Source organism: Equus quagga, chromosome 1 (assembly GCF_021613505.1).
Source record: "Equus quagga isolate Etosha38 chromosome 1, UCLA_HA_Equagga_1.0, whole genome shotgun sequence".
NCBI lineage: Eukaryota > Metazoa > Chordata > Mammalia > Perissodactyla > Equidae > Equus > Equus quagga.
In genome coordinates, this window is record NC_060267.1 from 173150023 (window position 1) to 173173578 (window position 23556).

At 51.1% G+C, this 23556-nt stretch overlaps 1 protein-coding gene across 1 annotated transcript in view; it reads left to right on the forward strand.

The window, feature by feature from the left end:
- Nucleotides 1-1620: 1620 nt before the first annotated feature.
- The window catches only part of CLSTN2 (calsyntenin 2), a 553438-nt gene continuing 531502 nt past the window's right edge, over nucleotides 1621-23556 (forward strand). The window contains exon 1 of the mRNA XM_046671513.1: nucleotides 1621-2019. Coding sequence (XP_046527469.1) covers nucleotides 1911-2019 — 109 coding nt within the window. The 5' untranslated portion in view covers nucleotides 1621-1910. The remainder of the gene's footprint in view (nucleotides 2020-23556) is intronic.

The following is a 23556-nucleotide window of genomic DNA, read 5'->3' on the forward strand; positions in this document are numbered from 1 at the left end:
TGGTTTCCCCGATTTTGCCTGGGTCAGCTTCCCCTTCTCCCCGCCATCCTTTCTGGATCCTCACACCAAGTCTGAAAAAGGCAAGCTCCTAGAGTTGGCCTGGGGCGTTGATTAGCTCTTTGACCTTGGGCAAGGAGGTTACCTACCTTCCCTGAGCCTCCTTTGGCTCATGTGTGAAGTGAGAATAACGGCACAGGTGCTGGTTGAGTGCGTTAAAGGGGACCTGCCCGTGCAGTGCCCGCCTGCTCAGAGCCTCCCTGCAGCTACCGCGGTTCACGGCTGCCCCCAGCCGCTCTCGTGCCTGGTAATGCTACAGACTTGCCTTCACCACCGCAGCAGCTCTGGGTGAGCTGCCAGGGCGGCGCAGAGAGGCTGAGCAGCATGAGGGTTGTTAATGGATTTTATGGCTTTGTTGAGTACCCTAAACTACAGTTATTAATTATAGGATGCTGTTTAGACACTGTTGCAATATATACATTTTGTTAATTGATTTGTATAGGCTCATATCTGGCAGCATAAAGAATGCGCAGGACCATAACACAAAGCATTGTAATTGCCTTTTACTGCCTCTCCCTTCTCAGACAGGAACAAAGGCTTTGGTGAGGAGCACCAGCCACTCTCCTTGGTCTTTGGACCTCTGTCTAATCCAGTGCCCAGTGGCGGGTGATAAATCCTGCCTCGGTGCTCAGTAAATGCATTTAATCATTGAATAAATAAATATCTTTGTATATTTCTCTATCTTACTTCCTTACCTATTCCTTATGAACGCTGAACTGTGTGTGATATTGGCACTGCATATATGCAAATATGGTCAAGGATTTATTCTGGGCCATTAGTTAACGTTTTTTGAGTACCTTTATGAACTTTGCAGGCCTAGGGGTTGGGGGGGCTTCGTTGAGACGTGCATGGCCCCGGCACTCAGGGAACTGACAGTGACTCAGTGGCATGAGGTGTCCCAAGGCATGACAGTCAATCAGGTGGCCTGGTCTTAAGATACGTGGAATGACAACATAAAAGTGGTAACTTCTTGCCTAGGCACCATACTGCAGGGAAGTTTACCTGTGGCCCCCACTGCAGCCTCGGTAGGCCCAGCACCCCACGTTGGCCTTTTCTCATCCCGTCCATAGGCCTCTGAGAGCCGTGCCTGCCCCTGCCTCTCCAAGATGGTGCGGAGTCCGGCCCTTCTCCCCCCGGGTCCGCGGTGATTTACCCTGCGCGACAGCTCCGAGCTGCGCTCGCGCTTTTCAGCTCCGGCGTGTGCCTGGCGCCCTCCCCAGACCAGGCGGCACAGAGCGTCCAGAGACCCGGCCAAGGGCAGGACCTGCAGCAGCGCCCGCCCGGCCTGCTCAGGGACGTCAGCTCCAAGGGCGTGGCAGGGCGGGGTCCCCTGCGCCCCAGTAGACGACGCTCAGGTCCTGGGAGACCACTTTCCGAGGGAGCCCGCCATCCCCTGTGGCAGTTATTTGGAGAGCCGGAGCGGGGGCGCGGGGCCGGAGGGCTCCCCGCGGCCGCCCCCCAGGGTCCTCCGGGAGCCGAGTCCTGCTGGAGCAGGAGCGCCCGGGAGCGAGAGGAGGGCGGAGGAAAGTTGAGGGTCGGGGCCGCGGAGCCGGGAGCGCGGAAGCCGGGGCCGGTGTCCGCGCCTCATGAATATGCAGGGGCCGCCTCCCTCCCTCCGTGACGTCACGGGCCGTCCCGGGGTGAGCGCCGGAGCAGCTCGGGGTCCGCGCCAGTGAGCGCGGCTGCTGCCGGCGGGCGAGCGGCGCGGCGGCGGGTGGGCACCGAGGCCGAGCGCGGCGGCGCCGACGCGCACCGAGCGGGCAGGGCGAGGCGGCGCGGCCCGGCGGGCACCGGAGGCGAAGCCGGCGCGGGCAGCAGGCGGCAGCGGCAGCTGGTCGGCGGCGGCGGCGAGGATGCTGCCTGGGAGGCTGTGCTGGGTGCCGCTCCTGCTGGCGCTGGGCGTGGGGAGCGGCAGCGGCGGCGGCGGGGGCAGCCGGCGGCGCCGCCTCCTCGCGGCTAAAGGTGGGTGCTGGCGAAGTTTCTTCCTCTCCGAGGAGGAAGACAGGGCGGGCGTGAGGGTGCGAGCGGCGGGGACCGGGGCTCACGCTAGATCTGCACGCCCTCCCTTGCCGCAGCTTCCCCGGCCTCTGTGCGCCCAGGATGCCCGAAGTGAGCGCCCTGCGCCCTGGACCTGAGAGGTTCCACCAGCAGACGCCGGCCCAATCTCTGGGCGGGGTCCGGGGACCGAGGAGGAGCGAGGTCTGGGGAGTCTGGACAACTTTGGGGGCTGTCTGTGCTGGGGAGGGGGCGTAGTGGGTGAGTCGCGGGCTCCGGCCGGGAACAGCTCTAGCAGGGCGCTGGCGCGGGGAGGAGAGGAGAGGGGAGGAGGAGAGCGGGGAGGAGAGGAGTGGCAGTTGTGTGCCTCTGCCCTGAGGGAGGGATAAGCAGCGGTGCCTTCAAAGCAGGGAGCAGAGCTTGTCTCCCAGCTCGCGGATGGGGTGGGAACTTGTAGGCTCCAGGGAAGGCCCCCCCTGGCTCGCCTCAGGTTCCCCCAGGGCGGCTCTGGCTCCCCTGGGAACGCGCGCCCGCTGGGTGGGCCGCGGAGTCCGGAAGAAGCGCTCCCCCCTACCTCGCCGACTCGGCTCCGGCTCCCGCGGGCACAGGCGCCCAACCTGGTGCCCCTCCCCCGCCCACCTTGTTAGGTTGGAGGTCGTGACCTCCCCACTCCTTCCGCCCCGAAGGAAGCCGGATCCCGGCGCACGCCTGGCGCTGTCAGGAGACTGGAGGCTGGCGAGCCGCGGACTCTGCTGCCTGGGAGCGCGGTGGGGAGCGCTGGGGTGGGGGCGCCAGGAGTGCGCCTCTGAGACAGAAGGTCACGTGCTCGTAGGACCCTAGGTGCGGGCAGAGGCGAGGGAGGTGTATCACTGGGCTGGGGGCGGGGCTGGGGGCGCAGGGGAGGCAGTGGTAGATGGGGGCTGGAGCGCCCAGCTTAGACAGAACTTGTTGATTCTCTGTGCTGTTGACGAGGAGGGCGTGCGCTTGGGTTGAGGGCTGAGGCCAAGTCTGCCAGGTAACCCGGAGAGGGGAGCGTGGTCGCTGGAATCTCGCCTGACCATCTTCTGAGGACCCAGGGGTTTGCGCCTGTAGGTGAAGAGACTCCGTGTTAGAGGCGAGCTGGCTTTGAACTCGAGCTTACCAGTGGCTCAGGGAGGGGATGTAGACCAGATCTAACTGCTCTTGGAGGCTGGAGGATGAGAGGCACATAGTTCCCCTCCTCTGGGCCTCGGAATGTCTCTCCCGCAACTTGAGAGTGATCAATTTCAGAATACGAGAGTTTCTGATCATCCCGTAATCTTCTAATTTTTTGGTGATGTGACTGAAATTATTGTATAAGCAGACATCCTGTTTCTTTTCAGCAATTTCCCCCTCTGGTGTATCCTTGAGAGGCAGTTTCTTTTCTTGGAAGACAAAGAAAAACATTACGAAAATGTTTCAAACGTAGTGTGGTGAAGGAATCCTGATGTGAAGGGATCATTCTGAGAGACTGTTGTTTTGGTGAAAACAAGAATGAAAAACAATGAACTTCCAAACCTTTGGCCTCCTTCCCCCATATAGACACCTTGTTAAACAGGGAAATGGCATGTTTTTGAAGAATTCTCATCACTTTGTAGCAGAGCAAATGGTATATTCATAAGCAGATGTCTACAACGGGGAGCTCGCAGCCAGCGAGGGTTGGGGAGCGCCTCCGCTGGGCAGGGGAGCTGGCGTCCTTGCACACTGCACTGCCGAGTTCTCAGGTCCACATGGAGAGCTTTGCAGGCAGAAGAGAGAAAGATTAAAAAGAAGAAAAATCCAGCCTCTCAGTGATTCATGTTTTATAATGTGAATACTTATGTGCATTTTAACCAACACTTTTCATCGTCCCCACTTAGAACATAGTCATTTCGTGGTGAAAATAAGCCATTTGTCTTTCCCGTGTAAAAAAGTTGATTGGCCCTGCGCAGGCTGAGGTACTGTCTGAATGCCCTGTTCTTCCTTCTTTCCCCTTGCAACCACTGGGGGGCTGCAAAGAGCGCCGTTAGCTGCATTTTTTTTTTTAAAAGACAAATGGGTAATGTTTGATCAAAACAGAGACATTTATGATGACACTTTAGTTGGTATTTACAGGACTGACTTTCCTTATTACAGTGCACTTGCATGTTACGTTTCCAAATCTCACACAGTCTCTGAAGAACATTAAGATAAAGGTGTGCTTCACAGGGGCTGCACCCTGCCACTGACTTTGCCATTTCTAAGGTTCATATCATTGTTATTCCTGTCACTGAAAGAGAGAAAAGTCAGGAAGGCATGTGAAGAAGATTGAACGAAAAATAGCTTTCTTCTTCCGTCTAGTTCTGTATTCATGTGTAGAAGAAAATTGGGAGTGTGGTGTCCCACTGAGCGGCGGAGTTGAGCGCACCCTCTGGACACCGTCTGGAAGCGCGCCCTCCCAGCTTCCGGCTCCTGTGAGATGTCGCCTCTGTGGTTCACAGCGTGTTCTGCCTTTGTGCTCCTTGCTTCTTGCTGTGGGGAGTCGAGCAACTAATTCCCGACCACTGTTTGTGGTTTTCACAGAATCACTGTACTTTCAGTGCAAACATATTTCCAATTTCAGACGTAAAACAGTGGCCAGGCAGTTATTATAATCCCTTCTCTTTACTCTCCTATATCTTGGCTACTCAAAAAAGACAAACACTTCTTAGCTTCCTTGAAAAGACCACATCCCATGCACAGGTTTTATGCACAAAGCTGGGAAGGTATTATGAACCCAGGAAATCTCTGGGGGCAGAGAAAGACGTGTCTTATCCAGGGAAAAGAAGACAAAGCGATCTAGACAAACATCTTAAGGTTCGTGCTAAACTTGGTGATGTAGCAGTGGTCTCAGGGCTCAAGGACCTGGTAACGGTCCCGCTTCAAGTCTGCATCCAGGCACAGGTCGTTCAGGAGAATACTTGCATATAGACCCTCAGTTATGGTAGTGCCCACCTGTGTGCCCAGAGGCTGCCCAGTGCTCTGGAGGAGCCTTAGCAGACATCAGATGACCACCCCCTCTCCCATCTCACCTTTAGCCTTCTTTGCGAGCTTTGCTCTAGTTGGAGAGAGGAGATTTTTATGTGGAAATTTTAAGAGAATGACAGCAGACAGAATTTGTCCAAAGTGTGTACTATGTGATGGGGGCAGTCAAGGGAGGTGGGGGTAGGAAGAGAGCCTGCAAAAACAGCATTTGGTGATAGGGAGGGGAGAAGACAGAGCCGAGTTGTAACAGTAACAGTATCACTGTCAGGAGCACAGTGTGGGAGCCCCTCCCTAGTGGGTAACAGGCGCTGTGCTAATCCCTTCCCTGGGCCGTCTCTAATTTTTACAACTTCTGCAGGGCTGGTGTTAGCCCATTTCACAGATGAAGAAACCAAGCCTGAGAGAGGGTAAATGACTTGCCAAGACAACTAGTTAGAGGGTGTGGCACTAGGATATGCATAAGAAGGGTCCTCATGCCCAGTGGCCCCTGACTGATCATCAGATATTTTCCCCTTTGGTTTTAAAAGCAGATCTAGCGGCGACAAGGAAGCTGAGCTCTTGGTGTCTCTGAGTCCCCTGGAGCCCTTGTGGTCCTGCTCACAGCCGTGGGAGAGTCCAGGACTGTTGTTTAAAAGGGGCCTGCCGGTGAAGTGAGGGAAGTGGGTCTTGCTTTTTCATCTGGGGAAACTAGTGTTCTTGCTAGTAGCATCATCCTCCCTCCTGCAGATTCAAAAAGCATCCTTGCGTACTCTAGATTGCACAGTGCACAACTTCCTGCGGGGTGAAGCTGGTATGGAATGTTTATGGTGAATTGTCCTAGATCATCTCTGGCCAGGTAGCACGTGTCTCCTTGGAGTGTGACAGTTATTTCCCCAAATGAAACGCCACGAAAAGCCCTCAGCAGTGCGTCAGAGGGTGCACTCTGACCTGCCGTCATCCTGAGTCACCTTTGGTTCCTGGACCAGGATGTGCTCGATCCTGTCCTGGACCTTCTGGACTGTCCTCAGGCCAGAAGGTCTTCCTCAGCCTAATTCCTGTTGTTATTCAAGACATGGCCAGGCTTGGGCATGGCCTCCGCTGGGAAGCTTCCTAGACTGGTTCCCAGGCTGGTCACCCCCAGAAGACTGTGGCTCTCTCTCTGGCATGCTGTGCTCCTTGTCTGGCTCCAGCGCTGCCCTGTGAGCTCCAAGGGCTGGAATCTCATCCTGGCTCTGCCCGCATCTCCAGGGGCCCCCGCTGCCTGGCCTCGGGGTGTGAGCAGAGCAGTCGGTAGTGACTGGCATTGGGAATCCACTTGTTTGCAATTGTGATTCTGTCGTGTCTTGACATAGACATTTTCTCTCTCTGATATGAAGTAAAATTTGGGCTTGGTAGCCAGAGAAACCTGGGTTCCAGTCCTGGTCCTTACCTTCCTAGCTGGATAGTCTTGGGCAAATTAGTTAATCCCTTTGAGCCTCAGTTTGCTTATCTATACCGTGGGGATATGAGCATCTACCTTGCAAGGTGGTTGTCAGGACAGTGCTTAGAAAGCCCACTTCACGGCACGTAAATGGCGCTTAATACGCAGTGACTGTAATTACTGATCACTTCATCACTGGTTCTAGCGTCTGAGATTTGGTGAAATCCCCTCTTTCTGACCCCTTGGCAATCAGTAGCTTTGTTCACATCTTCTCTCAGCTCAAACTCGGTGCTCTCTGTCTCTGTCTCTGTATGTGCATGTGTGTGGAAGTATCATATATAAATATAAATGCATGTTCACACGTGCACAGACACACATGCACATTTGGCTTGAATTGTGAAAACGTCTGCCTCGTTCACTAGTCTGTGAAAGCCTTGGAGTCCAGGGCCCCTGTCTCACTCATCCCAGCTCAGAATAAGGACTTGGCAAGGTGTGCTATATAAATAAATAAACGTGTCTCCCAGTGCCGGCACTGGAGGTGAGGGGTTCTCGTTTCTGGAGGAGGAGCTTCTGGGATGTGATTTGGGCTGTAAGGAGAGGCCCCTGCCCAGGTGGCGCTTTCCGCCCAGCCCTGCTGTCCAGGAAGCTCAGCAGCGTCCTTTCTTTGTTGAAGACAGTGACGACCTCTGTGACGATGCATGTTTGTGTGGAAGGGGGTAACTGAAGCTATGATGACGAAATGACAGTTTGAAACAGATTCTCATTTTATTATTTGTTACCTAGCCCTTTGCTTCCTGTGGAAATGCTTCCACGGGAATGGTAGGTTGGAGGATGGACCATGGGAGGACTGAACTGGGGAAGGAGTTCTGAGCTGAGGACACAGGCACAGAACAGGACAGAGGTCACCCTGGGGCTGCTATAACAAAAGTGCTGTAGACTGGCTGGTTTAGAAACAACGGAAGTTGATTTCTACAGTTCTGAAGGCTGGAAGTTGGGGATCAGGGCACCAGCAGGATGGGGTTTTGGTGAGAGCTCTCTTCTGGGTTGTAGACTGCCGAGTTCTCATTGTGTCTCCACATGTGGATGCAGAGAGAGGAAGCAGGCTGTCCCGTGACTCTTATAAGGGCACTAATCCCATTCATGGAGCTCCACCCTCATGACCTCATCTGGTCCTAATGTGGTATGTTTTGGGTTGTAAGGAGAGGTCCTCCCAAAGGCCCTACCTCCCAATACCATCACTTTGGGGGTAGGGTTTCAACATATGAATTTCAGGGGCAACACAGACATTCCTCCGTAACAATCATGCTGTGAGCTTTAGTGGGGCAAGAGGTAGAAGGCAGGAGGGGGCCCTGGTCAGAGGAGGACACCTGGGGTGAGCTTTAGGCCAACCCAAACAAGCACTGGGCCCTGTGCGTGAGCCTCATTAGCCAGTAGCTACTTCTCAATCTCCTGCTACTCTCTGTGAGGGGAACGAAATATAAAGCAAGTTCCAGATATCAAAGAGCTCACACTCCATCTGGTGCAAACATCACACATGACACGAACTATTGGAGAACTTGATAGCTTATGGGAAAAGGATAGACTGTGTATAGCAGAGCCTGAAAAAGTCTAGTAGGAAAGGAAGAAATTGGCAAGGATAGGCGAAGTCAGGAAAGATTTATGGAGACAATGAGGGGGTCTTGATGGGTGAGTAGGCATGGGGTAAGCAGATGGGAGGCGGGTAGGACAGGTGGATGCAAGGTGCTAAGAAAGCCCATGATTGGTCTGCAGGCAGGAGTGAGGAGGGACCTCAGGCCTGGACAAATAGATTTCTGTATACAGGTTACAAAGCTAATAAAAGACTGAATGTTTACTGAATGCATATTATGTCCCAGGCACTATTTTAAGCACTTCGCATGTGTCAGTTGGTTTGAGCTTAACCCCAACCCTATGAAGCAAGTGGAATTACATTCCACCTTTACAGAGGAGGCAACTGAGGCCCAGAGAAGTGAAGTAACTTGCCCAAGGTCTCATGGCTCAGAGATGGTGGAACTGAGATTTGAATGCAGAACAGTTTGGTAGACATGGATTGCCCACCTCACACGGGCTTGCCTCCCAGAGTGATGTGAGGTCTGCTCGAGGAAGGCTCTGAATGAGATCTGAGAGGCCCTGCTACCCTGGAAGGCATCTCCTCACTGTCCGAGAACATTTGGTTTCACTACAAAATTGCTGAAAGAGTTGGTTTCTCTAGAAGCCTCACTCTCTGATTGACTTCTCCATCAGGAGCGACCCTGACCCCTCTCTTCTTGTCCAGGCAGCTTGAAGCATTGCTCACCTCCCGTTATGCCTGGTCTCAAGGGGAGAAGACAGCTGTCTGCATTGCATGGTCTGAGATGTGCTTGGAGAGGACTCTTGCACCAGAAAGACCTCCCCAGCTGGTTGTTCACTTGGGTTAACATGGCCCCCTTCTGACTCCTTTTTTTAAGTGGCAGGATTAATAAAGGGTACCACAGGGCTGGACACTGGGGCGGTGAGGAAGGGATGCTGAAAGGTGACTGTGGGAGGGTGGGAGACGGTGTAGCAGGTCCCTGACTGCTCGAAAGACTGCCTTTTCTTCTGATGTCCTGGCAGTGCTTTATATATGTCAGCTGCCTTTTTCTCAAATACCAACTTTACAGATTGGTACATGAACCCCACAGGGCTTGCAGCAGCAGAGCCAGGAATCAGACAGAGGGGTCACCTGCTGGCAGATGGTTGTAATCCAGCACCAGGGAGCCAGGTGATACCTTGGACGATGTCACCTGAAGTCCACTTCTGCTTCTTAGTGGTTTCTAGTCCTTGGAACAGGCACTCATCTCTGATGCCTTCTCCTCTTGTCCCTAGTTCAGTGCCCTCTGCTCATGTCATTACTCCCAGGGCCATCTCTGGCCCTGACCAGTTTTTCTCCTAGCTCATCTTGAGCCCCGCTCAGAGACTTGCTCAACGTCTGTCCCCTCTAGGATTCCCTGGGTAATGCCAGCCCCATGTGTGCCAACCCAGCCTCTCATCTTCCCTCCAGGAATCTGGTGCTTACTCTGTGGCTTCTCTTTGGGTGAAAGGTACAACATCTGTGCGCTCACCCAAGCCAGAGCCCCAGGAGTCGTCCAGCAGGCTTATCTCTCCTCCTCCATCACACCCTATCCTTCATCATGTCCAGTCGATTCTACCCATGAAGATCCAGAACCTTCCTGCTCCCCTCCATGTCCATTACTGCTGCGTTATTCAGCATCTCTTGAGAATGAAAGCACTAGGTTTTAATTTTGATTCTCTCCTCACATCATCTATCACACTGCTGCCAGGATGGGTAGATGAACTCTCGTCCCACCAGGCCTACAAAAAATTCCGTCCTTCGCCATCCATGCCAGGGTCTGTTAGGGTCCCAGGGTTTTGAGAACAGTTCACACTCTTGGAATGACTTCAGATTTCCATCCCTTACAGGTTACCAGTTGTGATGCCCATTGTCTGAACAGCATGGCTTCTTGACGTCCCCAGCTCTCTACTTCCACAGGCGGCGGAATCCTTGCCACCCCTGGGCTCCAGCACCTGGAGTCCAGTTCTCATATCACATTTCCTTGGAACTGCCCTGGGGGTGCTGCGGGGCTAGGAGAGGGAGCCGGCCACCAGTTCCCATCCTGGAGGAAACCAGCTCCTCTCCCACCTTCTACCTCTCCCATCCCTTCCAGAACTCCTTCAAGGAGCTCAGACATTCATAAAGTAAAGGCCAGGACAGGAAGCGTCTACAGAGAACTTCTGCCTGCACTCTTGCAACCCAGGCCTCCTTGGGAGCGAGGATGCAGAGGGGCCTAGTGCCTTCTTAGAACAGGAAGCCTCACCCCCGTTGGCCTCTTATATCTTCTCAAGAGAGATCCAAACTCTCCAGCCCCACAAAGAGGCCCATCGATGGTTTTTCCCCTCACTTCTCATCTGGCCTCCTCTCCTCTCCATGAACTTTCCAGCAATTTCCATCTCTCAAGAGCTTACTATGTGTCAGGCACCGTTTTGAGTACTTTATAGGCACAGCTGTGCACTGAATCATGATGCTTCAGTCAGTGACAGACCACGTATGTGACAGGGGTCCCATAAGATTAATACCATATAGCCCAGATGTGCAGTAGGCTGTACCATCTAGGTTTGTGTAAGTACACTGCATGATGTTCACACAACGATGCAATGGCCTAACGACACATTTATCAGAACGTATTCCCGTCATTAAGCGACACGTGACTGTATTAATACTCATTCAGCCCTCCAGCCACTCAATCCAGTGTGTGCTCTTATTATCCCTATTTTATAGGTGAGGAAACTGAGGCCAGGCAGGTCGTGCTACTTACCCAGTTCACTCAAGCCAGTAGAGCTGGGGTTTGAGTCCACGAAGTCTAGTTTCAGAGTCTGCCCTCTTATCCATTGTGTCGGTGATTCTCAGCCCTGGATGCACAGTGGACCCACTGGAGAGAGTTTTAAAATAACACTGATGCCTGGAACCCAGCCCCAGAGATTCTGGTGAAGTTGCTCTAGGCTAGCACCTGAGGTTTCGTTTTAAGCCCTCCACTGTTTCTTCTGCCCAGCTGAGGTTGACAAGCACCCCCTCCACGGCTAACAGCTCCCCCGGGGGGACGCGTTGTTTCTTTGCATGGGTTGCAAGGCTGCTCCTGGGTGGGTTCCTTGTTCCTCCACATTTCACCACCTCTACTTTCCCCATCCAAGTGCTGTCACCCTCCTGTCTCCCCAGGCAGACCATGAGCCCCTCGAATAGGAAGCGCCTGGTCACCTGTGTGTGCCCAGCGCCCAGCGCTGTCCGAGGTCCGGAGTGAATGCTGAGTGTTGAGGGAGTGGCTGTGTGCAGGTGATGGCACCCACGCCGCTGCACGTCCCCAGGACTCTGTCCACATACTTCTCCTGGTCAGTGCCCCTCCGGCTTCAGTCACTGGTGGGAACCCCTCCTCAGACCTCTTCCCTCTGGTTCCCTGACTGTCCTTCCAGATCAGCGACAGTGTTTGCTCTGTAAAGGCTGGAAACTCTCAGTCTGCAGGCGACTCAGGGGAACGTGGACCACGCCAACATGTGTGAGGGGGTCAGGTCCGGCAGATGCCATTGCACTTTCACCGGGAAAGCTGTCAATGCCACTCTCACAGCTTCTAAAAGTGCTTAATTGGCTGCAATTTGACTTAAATTTTGCTGATTAAAAAAAAAAAAACCCGCATCGTTTTTGTGACTTCTGCCGCTTTGCATTTCCATGACGTCTGGTGCATTATATAGTTAAATCTGCAGTCTTCAAAGAAGTCTGACAGGAAAATCGCTGTGGAGCATGAAGGAAGGGCCTGGTCTCCATGTCAGGTGACCTGGATCCAGTGACCAGTGTGGGTTGGGGCGGATCGCTCAGCCCTCGGGGATCTGCTTTTCCGTGTGCAGAAAGGACACCACGGCCCCTCCCTCCTCTCCCCAAGAAAGTTCTGAGTATCCACATGAAGGGCTCTGAACACCCTTTGAAAGGATAAAGTGCCTAAGAAAATAAGGGGATCAGATTTAAGAAATTTGTTTTGAGACTTTGGGACTCAACCCCCCTCCCAAACAAAACCCTACATCTGTCTGTCTTTATAGCAGTTTAGTTAAGTGTATTTTCAGGAGAAGTTTGAATTTAGCGTTAACTCCCTTCTTAGTTCTTTGATGTACAGCCTGCATATGTCACACAGCTGGTGGTCACCATGGTTACGCAAGGAATGCAGCAGTGGCAGACCCATAAATTTTCAGGGAGGAATCAGTCAAAACTGTTAATATCATGTCAAGTTGATGTGTCGTTTTCCAATTTGCATGGATAACTGCATTGCAGCAAATTAATTAAAACAGATAAATGTTAATCTAATGCATGTCTCCTTGTAATTAATGAAATATAACCATTACAGGGGTACTTGATTTATTATTTTAATTTGTAAAATGCTGAATTCTCCTATAAAGTTAGGTATAGTAATAGGGGAAGCTGACCCATATATAGCATTAGGGAAAATAATCACATTTCTATAAATTAATCACTCTCTAAAAGGATATAGTTCATTAACACCATGAACTGAAAGTGTTAGATGTAAATTAGATTAACCTTTTTAGTGACACTTCCATTTATATTGCGTATTCTCTTCAAACTCAAAGCACTTTAAATATATTAATTCAATTAACCCTCCCCAGACCCTTGTTAAGTAAGTAGATATATCAAAGCTGGAAGGGAGGAGAAATGAAACCCTTCAAAGATATTGAAGTCCTGGCCTTAGGGTGCAATATTTATGGCTTCCTCTGCAGCGAGACAGTTTATCCTGGACTTCTGTAGCTTGAGAACGCGGGTACATTCAGGCTGTCTCTCTCGTGCTGCCAGGAAACACTTAGCACATCGCTCCCCACCTGAAGCCAGAGATGCTTCTGCCTGATACTCAGGCCAAATGCTCTAAGGAAACTTCCGCTTTATTATTAAAGTGTACCCCAGCAGCTCTGCGTTTGGCTGTGGACAGGGCGTCTCCAAGTGGGTGTGAGTGGCTGGACCTTAGTGCCCAACTCGGGCATGCACAGGGTCATCTTCCCCTGGGCTGGCTGCTGCTCCCCCTTTAAGCTTCTTCCCTTGGGCGTGTGAACACTGAGGATGGGCTGGTGAACAAGACCTTGGGATGCTAACGGGAGAAGAAACAAGGAGCGACAGGGAGATGGGAATGGGGCTTAACCTCTTCGTCTGGGGTCTCTCCTCAGGCCTGCCTGAGCTGGGGTCAGAGACTGCTGTCCCTTTATCTTCTGAGTTGGAGAGTGAGGACCTGAGAGAGGAAGGGTTTGCTCTCCATCTTGCTAAAAGTGTTCTCAAGGAAAGTTTCCTGAGTGAGGATCTGGGTCTTGTGCTGTAGCTTGCACCAATCAAGCCCCATCTCCTGTGGGGTCCACGCCTATTTGCAGGACTTTCATTGCCCCCGTCCTCCTGGAGATGTGCACATGAGACAGGATGGGGATGGGGTCTTGCATTATAAAAGCTCATGAACAATCAGAGGAGGAGGCTCTGTAAGCATTTGCTTAGCTTGATTGCAAGTGTGTGTTTGGTGGTTTGAGGTTCTGAATGTTTATTTTTCCAACTCTGCTCCTTCAAGATCTCAACTCACAATCGCTCTCCTAGGGGCAGATTTTCGCTATAGTCCACAAACCCTTTGAAATGCAGTGCGTTTCAGATAACAGCCTGCCCTGTAGCTGGTAGTTACAGACTTACCATGGGTCAGGTCAACCTGAAGGAATGAATCACTAATGATTAGATGTGAAATGGAAAGTAGGAGAACAATGTTGAAGTGTGGGGGATTATTTTCTCTGCCTCTGGAGTTAGAAAATCACTTAGTCTGCTTCTCCGAGGTAGCATGCAAAGACAGTTTAAGCCCACACAGTCCTAGAATCTCGGTTCATTGTGCTCTGCCAGCACTTTTGGGCACACTTCTCTTTGCTGCGAATATGCCCCAGCTTCTCCCCTCCAGACCATGTCTGGGAGGGCTTAAGAATCAGGACTTAGAGCCAAGAACTAAAAGACAAGCCATCACTCAGGAAATGCTGGGGATGAGAGAAAACACTGAGTTTGCAGTTCATGGTATTTTAAGAATTTTCTTTTCTCCCTTCCTTCAAATTTCACATTTAAGACCTGGATTTTAGCTTCTTAGCTTTCTTTTTGGTATTTTTTTCCCAAAGGAAAATCAATTATTTCGGCTCTGTTGCACCATCATCAGAAATATCAAGCTGGTTGCATCTTGCTTGATTATTAATTTTAAAATCATATTTAAGACTTTTTAGTGATTTGTTCTTCTTTTAATTAGATTCATGAATAAGCATGTTTTGTCGCACCTGCATCTTTTTCCTCTTTGAACACCCCTCTGCCTCCCCTTCTTCCTAATCTTCCAGTAGTTAAATTCCAGCCCTCCTACGTAGAGGAATTCAAGTCAGAAACCAGCCAAGTATCTTTGCAGCTGTAGTTTTCCTGGAGTTTTGCTTTCAGATGTGTCCTACCAGTAGGCTTTGTCCCAGAGCCCACGGGGCAGATGGGAAGGGCTGGCAGAATTGTTGCATCAACCTTCAGCACCTTCTCATCCCAGTGTTTCCTGGTGCTGTGATATCTCTTCCTGTCCCCTACCCCCACCCCCCAATCTCTCTCTTTAAGACCTTGGTGGCACCAAGGACAGCTTTTGGAGGTAGGGTTTGGCTGCTCCCTGGAAGCCACTCCTTAAAATACTACCAATAACGATGAGAATCATCATCATCCTAGTCTTAAACAATTTATTTTCTCAGACCAATGGGAAATGTGAGTAAAAGCATCTTTAGAAAGCTTTCCTCCTTCTATTGGACCAGAACCACCCTATCTTACTAAAGACGGAGAGCTTGCTGTGCAGCCACAGCTTCAAAACTGGTCACCTGGCTCACACTTCCAACCAGATGGGCTCCCATTTGGAAACTGGGAGCTGTCACTGCCTCTGCCCTGAGTCTCGAAGGTACTGGTGCCCTAAAGCTCTACTCAGATCATCTTATCAGAGAGTTTCCTGTAAGGTGATGGGACGTGGTGCATGATCTCATTTGATGATGTTTGCATTTAGAAAGAGGGCACTGCTCAACCATAGGATTGAGCAGTTGCACACTGGTGGCATGTTCACCAGCATGGCAGCCTGTCTGGAAGGCCTGGGGGACGTGAGAGGCAGATGGGTCTCTGTCATGGTGCTCAAACCATCTTAGAGTGATATCAGCTCCTGTGCCCAAATTGTGCGAACCCTCCAGGCATGGGTCTGTGAGACATACCTTCTGTCATCTAAAAGCCGGCAGCGGCTGGCTACAGACCCTCAGGAAACTGGGCTCTTGCCCATGCTGACTGCTAGCTCTGGTGGATCTTGAGTCTCTTTTCAGCCTTGGGTCCTGGCATGAAAGGACCTGGTGCTTGGTGTGGGTAGCTTTTGTGGCTCTGGGTAAAGATGTGCACTTTGATATCTTCTCTCTCCAGAACTGAGGAAGCCTTGATTTCTGGAGAGCTTGAGCCCTGCCAATCCCCAGCCAACCCTCCTGAGCACCTAAGCAGGTACCCCAAGAGGCATGAGAGGGCATTGTCATCCACTGTGGTACAAGAGCCTCAGATGTGCAGGCTGATGGTGCTCACATCTATTCAAAGAAGCATCGCCTGGGTACAGGCATGCAGCCCAGGTCTCCCCTCAGTTAACCACGAAGACTCGGCTGCTTCTCCAGCTCGACTGTGTCTGTTAAAGGCAGGGCAGGGCTTCCCCTGTGCAGCTCCCGGCACTTCACACATGACTCAGGAGTCTGTAGAACACTGGTCCTTCTCCATCTGTGGTTCTGAGTGTGTTTTTTGGTGTCCTGGGATGTTCTCGTCTCTTGTCCTTGCTCCTGTGACAGGCACTATAGCCCTGATTCTTGTCTTTCTACTTCAGCCAGCTCAGGACAGGGGTGAGGGGTGGGGAGGCAGGGGCCTTGCTGCTCGGAGATTGCGTGGTAATTTGGGTTCTACAGCCCACCGGCTTGTGCACTGATCCCTCTTCAATCTGGTTCTCCGCAGCCCTTGGTGGATCCTCCAACACACACCTGTCACTCACCCCCTGCTCAGAATTCCTCTGTGTCACTCCGTCACTTTCAGGATGAAGTCCACTTTCCTCGGCTTATCTCAAAAGACCTGCCTGTTCCTGGGCTATGTGAACTCGTGTGCATGGAGCCCAGCAACCAGCACAGCCTGAGCGAGCGAGTGAGCGCATCTTCTCTCTACACTTTCTCCTCACGCTTCAGCCCCGTCTGCCTCACGGGCCTTCTTGTGCCTCTGCGCATCCTGCCCCATCTGCCACTGTGCTTTTGTCCTGCCTGGCAGCCTGGCAGCTCCCCTTACACTGCTGGTGCCTCTTTGGGGAATCCATGCTTGGGCACCCCCTGGGGAGGTGTTCTTTCTTCCCCTGTCCCCCATACAGACACAGCTCCCATATGGACCTCCACCATGGCACTTCTCGGAGTGTGTCCTCATTGCCCACCTGCCTGCCCATCATTATACTGTGCATTCCTCAAGGTCAGGGTCTGTGACGTCCTCATTCATGTCCCCAGAGGTTTAGGGTCTGCACAGTGTTGGTGGATGAGTGATGGCTGGAGCTCCCTAGAATCCAGCTCATTGCCTCGTAGGGGATGCAGGGCTGGGACGGAATTTTCCTTGATTCTTCTTTCCCCTTTATCCCCTGGGTCCCAAGTGCCCATCTTCCCAGTGCAAGCTCACTGGAGTAGGGCTGGTGGAGTAGGAGGATTTGGTTAGGAAAGGCCAGCATTGCAGACTGGGCACTGGCCATCACTGGCGTGTGCTGGCACCTTCAGGGATGGGGTGATGGAGCCAGGCTGGGGGTGGGTGGCCTGTTGGGTGTGGGACAGGTTAGGGACTGGGAAGCTAGATGGTTCAGAGCTTGAACCTCTGAGGCTGATGATTCTGGGGCCATTTCCAGAGTGTATATCCTTCTGGGATAATTAATACAAATTGACTTTCCCATCAGTGAAGTAGCTTAGTCATGAGCTCCTTCTTTAATCTGTAGCATTGAATACACACATTTGGGAGAACATCTTTTGTCACTTGGACTGATGAGAATTTAGTTGTAACCATCCACTGCTGTGGGTCCCACACTCTCCCCAGCACACTCTCCTGTGTCGCTCCATGGACCCTCCTTGCTCCTGTCAGCATTCTCGTAAACTCCAGATTGTGGAAGTCCTACATATATAAAGCATGCTTTGTTTTCCAATCAGGTCATTGAAAGCGATTTGTAGTTTATGATATCAGATGCATGTGTATGGAGAGGCAAGGATAAGGTTTTTAATCAGAAAAGCTTTGTCATCAATTAAAAGGGGACAGCCACACATGATGAGGCCTGTGGAGTTCTGCCACCACAGCTAGGGAAGCAAGCAAGCAGGAAGATGTGCCCACTTCTGACTATGCTGAGATTTCCAGGCTGTGTACATAGTCCACAAAAAATGAGCAAATGGGAATTTCTCCAAAGTCAAGACATTTACTCTGGATCTGAGGATATACTGGTTCAGTTCTGAGCATTAAAGCTTTGACACTATGCCCTGGGAAACACCACCTTCCCATTCAAACCAAAACCCAGAGCTTCTGAGACCGCTGTTGGGAAGGGAAGCTGCGGGGGGCACTCCCTCAGTGTGTGGGCTGTGGAGTCGGGTGTGGGCAGGTGGCTAACAGCCAGAGGCTGACCTGAAGTCCCCCATCTCCTTGGGGCAGGTGTTCTTCTGAGATAATGCTGCCACTCCCTTCGTGGGCTGGGGGGGGGGGGGGGGGGGGGGGGACCTGGACAGAGTAGAGCTGCCCCCTTCCTGTAACTCCGGCTCAAGTGGGAACAACATTTCCCTTCAAATATCAAGGCTGGAGTTTGGACCCGACAGGGTTTTATTAAAGGCTCAGGATGCGTAACCAAGAAATAGACAGAAAGGATCACGAATCTACAGCTCTTCAGAGGTCTGCATCTCTTCAGAGCCAGTGGCCCCTTCTTACAAGAAATATTTTGTAATACCCTTGTTATTATTCTGAAATGAAATTTACTGATACTATTACCTGCTTGTACACATAATTTAACAAATCAATAATATATATATATTGTATTTATATTTAATGCCTTAACTGAAATATAAAAGAACTAAAAGGAAAATAAAGTATAATAAAACAATAGGTAATGCTTGGGCTGAACTATACTAGAGGAAGTAGTGAATTGGATGCTTGCTGTGAATTCCACAACTACAAATGCAAATAGATCCAAGTGTGTTGTATTGGCAATTCAAATATCATGGGCAGTATTGGGGTGATATGACGTTAAGAAATGGTGAGATACTTCTGGTAAAGTTCTGAACAAAACAAAGTACACTCTGGTCTCAATTCATAGGACGGTTGTATTCCTGGAAAACTTGGGGTTTGTTAAAGCTACACAAAAGATATTTAGCAGACCCACTCCAGTGCCACTGGTATAAGGAAGAGAACTGTGGAGGTCTGGGTGGTGTGCTGGAAGACGTTCAGGCTGAGAGCTGCCTGGATACCTACCACACACACACACACACACACACACACAGAGCTGCTTCTAAGAGGTACCAAAGATGGGTCCTGTATGTGCTTCAGGCTGAAATTCCCTTAAAGAGTAGACAACTTCTGGAACTACAGTCTTTCTGGGGACCTTTTGGAGGAGAAGAGGAAAGTGCCACCAGCTGATGGACAACTGAACAAGGTTGTCATATGTCACATGAAGACCTTATGAAGAATAAGGTCTTCCCGGTGGGGCGGGTTGGAAGAGCACGTTGAGCCCGTAAACCACATGATGTGGTAGAACATCATTTAGACCAGAGGAAGGGGACCTCCACTTTGTCTACTTAAGTATGGAGACATCTTTTGGTCTTTCCCCTCTCCTGCATCTCTACCCCACAAGCAGAAGAGTAGGATGGAGGGGAGGGGAGAGAGCCCACCACAGCCGGCCCTCTCCATCATGAGACTTTGGGAAGCCTTGCTTTGTGGGGGAGGGCAGAGAGTAGATCTTTGCATCAGATAGGAGAATGAAATGAAAATGAACTGGATTAAGTCTTAGTAACTGAAAAGGAAGGAAAAGGTGTAGGATTGGGTGGGGTCAACTTTAAGGCAGTTGCCACCTAGTGGGAAGAGGAGCTTGACGTAGCACAGTCGGGGGCAAAAATAACATCATTTTGTGTTTACAACCCCATGGATTAAACTCCGATAGACTGGCAAGAGTATTTATTATGGTCAATACTGATATTGCAGAGATAAAACACTGTTCTCCTGGATGGAAAATTCTTCCTTTAGTGTTCTCATTGATAATTTAGAAGGATGAGAGTTTTAATTTTGTTTTGTTTTTAGTCCCTGGGTGTCTGTTATTTTTTCTCCTTTCTTTCACATAAGCTTGAGGTATTGCCAAGAGAAAGGCTGAATTTCCAAAGAGAGTTTCAGTAACTCTGAGATGAAAACGCATTTTAATATTTTGATTTGATGGGAAATGGTATATCCCCTTAATAAGTAGTTCAGTGACATTTGGTGGTTCTGTAATATTTGACTTGGAGTTGAGTTTATAAAAATTTCAGCCCAACAGTAACTTCAGGGCACTAAGGGATGTATGTATTTCTGAAATGAGAAGACCTGGTTGACATTCTGATTCTAAAATCAACATCATCTCTTATGCGTCGCCGTATTTTCAATTACAATGGACGATGGCTGTGAATTTAAAAGTGGCTTCCTTGCAAACTCCCGCACAGACCCAGCTTGTGTGGAGGGAGGAGAAGAGTGTGGGTGGGAGAGGAGATCCTCACACCCGCTCTGCCAGCTGCCATGAGCTTACTGCCATGCCCCCTGCTCCCAGACTGTGTTCTTGGGGACTTTTTAGAAAGTGGAATCTTTTCCAACTTCATGGGGAGTTAACATCCTGATTCACCTGAAATGGTTGAACTTGGGAAAAGTACATCACGGCGGTAAAAGCCTTAGGTTCTATGAAATTCCTCTGACGGCCAGACCAAAGTGTTTCTGACAAAAGATTTGGGGATAAAACAAGTGTGTAGGGCGTGGTGTTCTGTTATCTTTTTGGCATTTCAGGATGAATTCAGACCTTCTCCACCTGTTTGTTTCCCATTCCAGCATCATCGCACTCTCCAAGTAGGAAGATGCCCTAGACAGACTGTGTCAAGTCCCTGGTATGGCATGCATAGGCAGCGATTGAGGTCAGAGGTTACACTCAGGCAGTCCTAGGAGGCGGTGGTTTTGTGGATTACTGTTTTTGTTTTTTTGCCAGGAGGCTCAGGAGCAGACCTCCCTACAACAGGGGGTGGTCACCAAGCCAGGTCTGTGGAGGCCCCTGTTCCACTCATAGGCAGCCCAGGTGGGGAAGGGCTGGTCCTGTTCCCCACCCCATTCATCTGGGCTGGGGAATGGAACAGCTGTCAAGTTAGGTGGAACCTGCTACCAGTGGCATAGCATTGGGGCCTCCTCACCAGAGGGGCCGTGAACTCTAGGCTGAGCCTTCTAGCAGGCCTTGCCTCCTTCTCCAGCATGCATGGTCATCAGGCTCAATCAGGTGCAGGTTGGATAGAGACTAGACAGTAGCCACCAGCGGGTGTGTGGGAAGGGGGTTTGTGTGGTCGTGAGGGTTGTTGTAAAGATGTTGTCAGTACCCTGCCCATGTTCCCTCTGTTCCTGCCATTTTCATGCGTTCAGGCTCAACCTCCAGCAGCCCTCTCTGCCTGTTGGCTTTCTCTGGCCTAGACCCCTCTCTGCCTGTGTGTGTGGCGGGTTAGAAGTCCCAGGGAAGTAACACCCCCAGGTCCTCAACCAATGACTGACAGGAGTTGGTGGATCACTGCATCTACTCCCTCTTGCCTCAGGGAGGAGAACGTTTACCGCCTTTCACACCTCCCTGGAGGGCTCTAGGAGGTTAGGCTCCATGGCCCACACTGGCGACTTGTTCCACCCTTTGTGTCTCAGTCTGCCCTACTGGGCTTTCCTGAGATCACCTCCCCGATAAACTACCTGTTTATGTTTGTCTTGGGTCCTTATCTCTGGCAGGGGCTCCTGAGGGACCCCAAACTGAGAGAGAGATGCACAAAAGAAGGTATTTTGTAGCTCGTCCTTGCTGTGCCCCTGTCTATAGTAAACCTCGCATTCCAGGATCTGAACCCTGGGATTCCTTTGCACATCAGTCGGACTTGCCTAGCAGCTGTGAGATCTTTGGGGACATTTGGGGGACTCTGCTGACCCTGCCTGGTGTCTCCCTTCGCTGAACTTTGAGTGTTCACGGGCAGCACACCTACCTGGGGTTAGGAGGTTTCACTGCAACACACTGGGTGGTGTTCTGCAGGTGGGGCAGCCCTGGGCCCCAGCGCTTGAGGGCACGCTTGCCGCAGCTCCTTCCCCAAGATCAGGGCTGAGGTAGGCACCTGCCGGCCTCCCTAGGTGAAGCGAGCTGAGTTAGGCTGAGTGCCTGCAGCACACATCATCCCCGCGTCTGGGGAACATCTGGCACCTCTGATCGCAGCCACATTTCTCAAATGTGTATTTTCAGCATTTTCCCAGAACACCAATAGGTGAATTTACACAGTAGTTACCTCTGTCTGCAATGCGTCCTTTGCTGATGTGGAACAGCCAGAAGAACTGAAAGTCTCTGCCTGTATCCACCCCAGCGTGCCCATCGGTCTGGATTACAGCGGTCGTTCAGTGAGTTCAGGTAAGGCACTGAAAAGTCTTATTGGTACAAATTCTGCACTTTCTCCCAGAGACTTACTGCATTGAGCCATTGTCGGCTGAGTAGTTCGATGTGAATTAGTCCGTCAGCTTAGCTTTGGTCACGTGGGCCTGCTCCAGTGGATGGGATTTAGTGTTTGTTATTTTTTTGACAGCCAAATCACTTTATTTCAGAGGTGAGTGTTATTGGCATATAGAATATATGTAAATAGGCCATTTCAGGCACTAAGTACCGCATCTGATTTATTTTAAAAGTTCTCTTAATTCTGGGTGGCTGACTGGTGCCTCATGTGTGAATCCTGATTTGGTGTTTGGCTCCTGATTATGCCACTTAGAAGCTCTGGGATCTTGGAAAAGGTGCATAACTTCTCCGAGAGTCAGATTCCTCGCCTCTGAGTTGGGAATATTACCTAGCTCGAGACACTGCTGTAAAGATGAAGTAAGCCCAAGGACGTAAAAAGCCTGGCGTACTAGAGGCTGGTGTCTTGGTTATCTACTGCTGTCTAACAAACTACCCCACAGCTTAGCGACGTAAAGCAGGGACCGTTTTATTTTGCACGCAGTTCCTGTGGCTCAGGAATTTAGACAGGCAGTAGTGGGGACTGCTTGTCTCTGCCGCATGGTGTCCGTGGCCTTGAGTGCCTGGTGCTGGTTGGGATTGTCTGGAGGTTTCTTCACTCACGTGGCTGGTGCCTGGGTGGGGTGACTCAAGGAGTGGGCTCAGCTGGGGCTCCTGACTGGAGCCCGCACATGGATCACGTGTGGCTTGGCTTCCTCCGTGCAGGAAGACCTCGGCATAGCCGTGCGTCTTACCTGGTGCCTCCGGGCTCCAGTGCACAAAGTGGAAGCTGCAAGGCCTCTGCGGGTCCAGTGGGATCCCTCTCCTACGTCATCTAGAAGCAGGGGTTTCTTCTCATCTCGGGTGTTTCCCTCACTAGATGATGACTTGCATCTTCTCCTTGATTCTGTTTGTCCCTGACTTGGCCTTGGCCAAAGTGGTCTCTACTCTCTCACGCCCCAGGAGAGAAAGGATGCGGACACTCATGTCCTGGGCAACAGGCGCGGAGCACCCCCTTTGTGGGGGACAGCGTGCAGGGTGGAACCCTGGAGGAAAGTTGGGTCTCTGTCGAAGGTTAGACCCTAAGGCTGGAGGGAAGTAGGGTGACAGGGTGGTGAGACCTTATGGATAGTTTCCTCTGTTCTAGAGACTGTGCACATGTCAGCTCAGGTCATCCTCACAGGGACTCTGTGAGATGGGTCTCCTAAAGTCCCCATTTTATAGTTGAAGAGGCTGGGTAAGTTGAAAATAGTGGCATTGGGACTTGAAGCCAGGCATGCCTGACTTCAGAGCCCAGGCTCTCCCTATTGCTGTGGTCGGCAGCCTCCCACTTGGCCATACGTTTTCCTATTTTGTTCTCTATTTATTGTGTGTTAATTGTTTTCCCTGACTCCATTCTGTACTCACTGAGGGCAAGAGTGTGTCTTCTCCTCTTCTGCTCCCCTCCTGTACACAATGGGGTCCTCAGAAGATGGCACTGGGCCTTGGCAGAGAGGCCACCATCGCTTTTCAGGGCCTGGCACGATGATTGTCTTGTTGGCTGCACCAGCTGGGCTGGGTGGATCATCTCCCAGTCTCCAAAGGAAATTTTTTTCTAGTTTATTGTTGCAGTATTGGTTTTGAAATTGAAACACAGAAGGTCTACGAAAGGGATGTCCCATTTGGAACAGGCTCTCTTTTTTTCCTGTTTTCAGGTTAAAAGCAATAACCATGAAACAAACTGGAAGAAAACTCTCCAAAGAATATTGCCAATGGCTCTGACAGGTTAAAGCTGCT